The sequence below is a fragment of the Filicampus tigris genome, chromosome 3 (assembly GCF_054856515.1).
Source record: "Filicampus tigris isolate MCC_2025a chromosome 3, RoL_Ftig_1.0, whole genome shotgun sequence".
Classification (NCBI taxonomy): Eukaryota; Metazoa; Chordata; class Actinopteri; order Syngnathiformes; family Syngnathidae; genus Filicampus; species Filicampus tigris.
In genome coordinates, this window is record NC_141219.1 from 24,620,352 (window position 1) to 24,627,549 (window position 7,198).

The following is a 7,198-nucleotide window of genomic DNA, read 5'->3' on the forward strand; positions in this document are numbered from 1 at the left end:
CACCACTGTGATCTCTTCATGTAAATATTGACACATTCTCCACACACTCATTTCCTGTTGTATGAATGCTTCCCATGTTAAACTGGTATTTGATCTCACTCCAAAACGTTGTTGTTGTTTAAAAGATTCAGGGTAAAATTGGATATGAATAGATTCATGCAAATACAGTCATCTTGAAAGATTAAATTCAATCACTTTTATGTCATAACCGATCTTTAGGATTCATTTATTTCTTTTGCTTGTAAGCCCAGAAGTCCAGTATGAGTCCTTCACGCATAGAGACAGGAATTTCCAGAGGAACTATAATGTGCTACCATGAACTGAGTGAAAGATTAGACATGGACAGGAAAAAGTAAGAGCATGTGAAAATATGAGAATGCATGAGGATTCCAGTTTCCATTTCATGCTGCTAAAGTGGCAGCGCAATTTAATATTCCCAGAAATGTCAGCATGTGTTAAATGCAAGGTCAGGGTCTTGCTGGATTTCCTGTGTACCTGCTTTCATGCCCAAACAAATAAACCTAAAGCCGGTGGCTGTCGGTGTGACCCACATTAGTTCAACACTGCATTTGGCCCAAACTCAAGCTGTAGGAGCTCAACCACAGACTCAGTGATGCAAAGCAGCCTCTGGAGTTCTTCATGTTAGCCACTTACATCAGACATGCACGATGGTGTTGCAGGTTGAACAATAAGCATATGTTTCACAGCTTTTCTGTTGTGAAGTGGATGTTTACTTCCTGTCCTGGGATATCAATGTGGGTGTGCATGCTTCTGACATAAGGCAAAAATATAATCAGATCATTCTCTCTGTTAACTGAAATTCAAAGTCTACAGGGTGCACAGTTTTTCTCCTGATCCACTGGGTCTTCTATTTCAATGGTTTTCTCTGGGAAAAAAAAGCAGACAATACTTTGTACTAAACATTTTGGCAACTTATGTAACTCTTAATCTACGCCAACGTAAATACTGTGAGAAATGGCGTATCTGAAACCAGATGTTCCTTACACACAACAGCTAACTGTGCTCTGCTTAACAGGCTATTAACCTTGTGAACCAGAAAAAGACTCTCCTGCCATTTCACCCTAAGTTATTTAACAACACACCCTCAAACCCAAACGAGAGAATAGGTCAATGCAATTTGCCCGTTACCACTATCACAATGCATGGACTATGAGCATCCCTAACATACGGAGGTGTGTAACTGCCAAGGTGGAGTCAACATTTTTGACTGGCAAACTTGTTTGAAAGTCTTTGTAAAAATGTTTGAACATACTTGTAGGCTAAATGCTAAAAACATAGCATTTTTTCCTATAATGCCACGGGGTATTGACTTACCTAGTGACATTGTGGGGAAAAATGCCAAATGGAAATCATGCACTGCAGACATAATAATAAAACTAGAAAAAGTACTAATACACAATATTTACTTACTTAATTTTCAAACGTATCGGTATAATGTAGCAAAAAAAAAAATGAATGTAACGTAAAAAAAAAAAAAAATATATATATATATATATATATATATATATATATATATATATATATATATATATATATTTATTTATTTATTTTTTATTTTTTATTTTTTTCAGTCCCGTAGCATTATAAATACGTTGAATGTATTTGCAAATGGGCGGCACGGTGGTTGGCTGGTTAGCATGTCCGCCTCACAGTTCAGAGGTCGTGGGTTCGATCCCGGCTATGGTCTTCCTGTGTGGAGTTTGCATGTTCTCCCTGTGCCTGCGTGGGTTTTCTTCGGGTACTCCGGTTTCCTCCCACATTCCAAAAACATGCATGGCAGGTTAATTGATCACTCTAAATTGCCCCTAGGTGTGATTGTGAGTGCGGATGTTTGTCTTTGTGTGCCCTGCGATTGGCTGGCAACCAATTCAGGATGTCCCCCGCCTACTGCCCGAAGACAGCTGGGATAGGCTCCAGCACGCCCTGCGACCCTTGTGAGGATAAGCGGTATCGATAATGGATGGATGGATGGATGTATTTGCAAATACGTTCAATGTATTTGCAAATACGTTCAATGTATTTGCAAATACTTTTGAACGATCCAAAATGTTTACTCCACATTGGTAGTTTCACGCTTCCGGACAAACACATCGCACAACTGTTGGTTATGATAAGGGATTGCTCTGCAAAAACAATTGTCACAGGAAACTATCAGAGCTGGGCATTTTACTAAAAACTGAGCGTCCATTATTATATAGTACCCGCCTATAGGCCGAGCTTCCGTCAGCGATTCTGACTGCAAACTTCAATAGCCCCTCAACCCCCACCCCCGCTGGCCGATATTTCAACATAAAGAATGACTCATGGTGACTAACTGTGCCATTGAAGCCTGTTCACAGCCTGGTCCCTCACTCAAATCTAACCCCCAAGCAACAACAACTCACTACTGTTCCTCGCGGCGCTCGCTGCGGCCATCGAAGCATCGCCGCGAAAAATAGACTAATGACGGACAATAGACGAAAGATGGAATAACTATATGGCTTTCTTACTATGCTTAATCCTCCTGTTTTGAGCATTTGTTGAACACTAAAATAAACACATATGCAACACACATGCAATATAAATCCAGCATAAATGTGTTAAATATGACACACATTCAACTACCGGTAACACAAACACACATATGAGAAGGATTAATGTCCTTATAACTTCATGAATGAAATGCATTGCGCCACATGCATTCTGGAAACCAGAAAGGAAACTATTTTTTTTATTCTTGACAGTTGACCCCCGGAAAAATAAAGTAAAATAATAGTAAAAATCCGCATACAATTGATGCCCATTGAAATGCACCTGGGGGGAAATGTTTCAGCCATTATATGTATTAATATGTAATCTGTATTTTTTTCTCACAAAATCAGCATTGGCATCGGCCTCAAATATTCCATATCAGTCGAACCTTACAAAATAAATTATAAGTAGTATTCGTATTATTAATAGCTAATGTGCTAGAAGAAAGAAACTAGGGCAGATTCGGATTCAGCGCAAAAGAAACCACCTGGAAAAGTTTTGTTTTTTTTATTATTATTATTTGTTGACCAGGAATGGCTTTGCTGCAATTGCTATGCAACAGTGAAAAACACAATGTGATAAAACATTGCAAACTAAGATCCCAGTTTATATAAGTTCAGAATAATTGTTATATTCATGCACTTGCTTCTGTAGTAAGATGCAAATAAATGTTTAATGCAAAGTAGAGCGAGATTACTGATGTTTTCAAATTTAAGATTTACAGTCTAAACAAAGGTGAAACCACACAGAAATAGCTCAGGTCCCGGTGACAGAAAGATTACCATTTCTTTTCTCTCAAAGAAGCAAGACAAACTGTGGGAAATACAGTTCAGCCCACCACTCACAATTAAGCAAGTCTTCATTGGCGATTAATGGTAACTCAAAGCTGTGGTTGACAGACTGAGGAAATCAGAAAATGAGTGGAAAACACATTGGCCGAGATGTTGGAAGATGCTAACTGAGGTAGTAGCATTGCCAGAGCACTGGCTTGCTAACCAGGCTGACGGCTAAGAGAAAGGAAGGGAAAAAGTCGCTACAAAGTCATGTGAGAAGGCTCTATGAATTTTGGAAGGGAAACTGGTGTCTGAGCCTGAGAACTTGTCTCCTCCCTCAGATGATAGTGTATGTTCTCACTTGCTGTTATCTAAAAGGATCATCCTAAAGCCCCAGAATACACAAACAGTGGACACAAACACAGCATGAGCATCGTTCTTGTTTGATGAATATGTTTGACAAAACAGCAATCCTCCCACCACATCCAGCATCCTCTCCCTCTTCACATACTGACGAAGGTCAGATGGCAAAATTCCAGTTAGTTCCCACAAATTCCAAAATCAAGCTAAATATTTGGAAAATAGATTTCTTGTATCTCTTTAAACTCAAAAGGTTTTTGTATTATTTACTACAGTTGGAAGTGAAACTTATTAACTTTTAGCAAATGCTGTTGAACTAAACCTGGATCAACATTTGAGGGACTCTGCTTCAAGGAAATTGGACACTACTTGAATGGGAATATGCAATGAAACAGCAAGAATGTATGGATAGTGTTGTATACTAAGTTGTATATTAAACATTATGGCTGTGGTACAAATTCAGACATTAGTTGTGTTCTATATAATGGATATGTTTAAACAGCTTTCTTCTATGTGATCAAATATTAAATATTTGATTTGAAATAATTCACACCGTCTCTCTTACTATGTCTAGATGTTACTGCGATAGTGATTTCACTGGTAATTGACCACAGTTCTGGCTGAGAATCAGAACCTACACTATCACTGGAAACTTGACTGTGAGAAGAAGAGCATCAACTTTCTTTTTAAGCAGAGACGTCTGCTTCCAATGAGGCACAGGAACGTGAAACAGTCAATATACTCTCAGTAGTCTCTACACTTTCCTGCCTCCTGGACCCATGGTACAAGGTCAAGATGTCGGCAAAGGATGCTATTCACTCACATTGCTATTCATTTGTTCACAGAAGAGAGTAAATAGTATTCTTGAAATACACGGAAGGCCAAGATTCACAGTTACTTAATCAGGAGAAAAGGAATTTGAAGTTATCAACCGTGGCTTTAAAAAGTTATACAATGTGTCTTCACGTCAACTTCACAAACCAAAAAATGTAGATGTAAATGTTACACAATGTAGTGAATGGATCAACCCAAAAATATCAATAAATACTACTACTACTACTACTACTACTAATAATAATAATAATAATGATAATAATAGCAGCACCATAATTCAACAATTAAAATATATAAAACCGATAAGAAGCCATGACATACACATGCACTTTTTAAACTTTCACTCACCTAACAGCTGACTACAGATCCAGAGCAGAAGTAAGTACCGGTAGTAGTACTCCATATGTTGGCTGGTGCATGCATGCATGACTGCTGTGAGTGTGTATGAGGTGGACTGAGGCAAAGAAATCCAATGGAAAGCCCTGTTAAAGATCCCACTCTGATTGACTGCAACTCTTAGTTAAAGCGCTGTCTATGACTCGGAGAAGTAGGAGGGGACTGCAGCTGCGCAAGGAGGGGGTCCACATCTGCAGACACCAGGCAGGAATACTCATTCAACATTTTACTACAATGAGGCTATGGAAAAAGATGTATTGTGTCTGTGCTAGACATTGCTTTTTTTTTTGCATGATGAGCAAAATGTTTTTTAAGAATCAGATTCCCAACTGGTGTGAGTGTGAGAGATACCAATAGTCCTACCTGAGTTACGGACACATTGCATCACAAACCTGCGCTGTGAAATATGTGGCAAGTCATTTTAACATTTAATTGCAAGACTGGATATGTGTCTGTGATTCAGTTTCAAGTCACGTCCAGTCAAAGAACCTTTCAGAAAGCTGCAACTCTGTTCTTCACATCCACCCATCCACAATTGTCATGATATATATATATATATATGTATATATATATATATATATATATATATATATATATATATATATATATATATATATATATATATATATATATATATATTATATATATGCCCTGCGATTCAGGGTGTCCCCCGCCTACTGCCCGAAGACAGCTGGGATAGGCTCCAGCGCTCCCCGCGACCCTTGTGAGGACAAGCGGTATAGATAATGGATGGAAATCTACTCTTTCATTTGGTTATGGCTACTCTCGAGTTGGGGCGTTATTGTTTTGCGACTTGGCACCACGTAGCCTACTGAAGCTCGATATACAGCATTCATTTTTTCGAAACGTTTGCCCTCAACAAAAGAAAGCGACAGCATGTCGCGTCGTTTTACAAATTAGTTGGGTAATCTTTGCTGGGCGGTGTGCGCAGCGCCTGGCTGGAACAAACGCTCTCATGCTTATTTGCCTGAACCCGCCGCCAACAACCTGCTGGTGCACATCGAGATTTACTTTGGATGTTGTTTTCACATCGCTCCGGGAGAGTGGCTGTAAGCGAGTTTATGCTTACAAAGCCTACAGACGACATTGTTGTCATCTGCTACATCAAAATACTTATGTACTTTTCTTCCCCAAACTTAGTGGCCCCACCCCCTACTATGTGTGCGTGTGGGCGGGGGGAGGGGAGCAATTCTCTCTCTTGGTGCTCAGCTTGTTTACAGAGGCCGAGGCAGAGGCGTGAGGAACAATTTGCGTGATACTAATGCAGCATTTAACCGACTAGTAAAATTCTAAATAATAAATCGTACACAGTTAAGTTGTATATATATATATATATATATATATATATATGTATATATATATATATATATATATATATATATATATATATATATATATATATATATATATATATATATATATATATATACATATATATATATATATATTTATATGCATATATATATATATATATATATGTGTATATATATATATATATATATATATATATATATATATATATATATATATATATATATATATATATATATATATAGTACCTTTGTCATGGCCTGAGGGTGTCTGTATCGCTTTTACTGGCACTAGGCAACTTTGAGGAGGAAACCACAAACCCTGCCACACAAAAAAAATCCAAATTTGCTGACTGCTTTACGGCATATGTCACTTCCCGCCTTTCCCCAATTGTTACAAAGACAAAACATCATTATATTATATTGTTTGGACACAATTAGATTCACAACATCATCGCCCTTCATCTAAATACAGCCACTGGAAACAGAAATGCAATTCACTCCAACTGCAGGCGAGCAAGAGCTCAGGATTTCACAACAGTACACTATGTGCTGCGCCGCTGGCGTTCATGAGAAATGTGGTTGTCTTTACTGAAAGCAATACCGCTTTTGTCCACATGACACCGCCATAATCAATGAAAACATAGTGTTGCACAGTACGTCAATTCCGTTTGCGTTTCTCCTGCCAAACTGGAAACAATTTTCTGGTTGACTCGTGCTGCAAGATTGTATGAACTGTACATAATGTGAAGTAAACCGGAGAGGATCGTATGATTGGTATGATGTCTCCAGCTGACCCTATTTTAGAGTGGCATGGTATGAATGTGGGTGATCCTGTCTGAAATCACAGGCCCGTATTCCACTTGACACGTCTATTTATTGTGGTCTGCAACAACACAGACAAAGAATAACCTAGCAACATCATCCAATGCATATCCAGTTGTTAACAATATGCCTAAACATTACAATTCA

At 38.3% G+C, this 7,198-nt stretch overlaps 1 protein-coding gene across 1 annotated transcript in view; it reads right to left on the reverse strand.

Annotated features, from left to right (window-relative positions):
• The window catches only part of itga11a (integrin, alpha 11a), a 57,837-nt gene extending 52,852 nt beyond the window's left edge, over nt 1-4,985 (reverse strand). Inside the window, exon 1 of the mRNA XM_086025361.1 lies at nt 4,848-4,985. Coding sequence (XP_085881487.1) covers nt 4,848-4,926 — 79 coding nt within the window. The 5' untranslated portion in view covers nt 4,927-4,985. The remainder of the gene's footprint in view (nt 1-4,847) is intronic.
• Nucleotides 4,986-7,198: the final 2,213 nt, after the last annotated feature.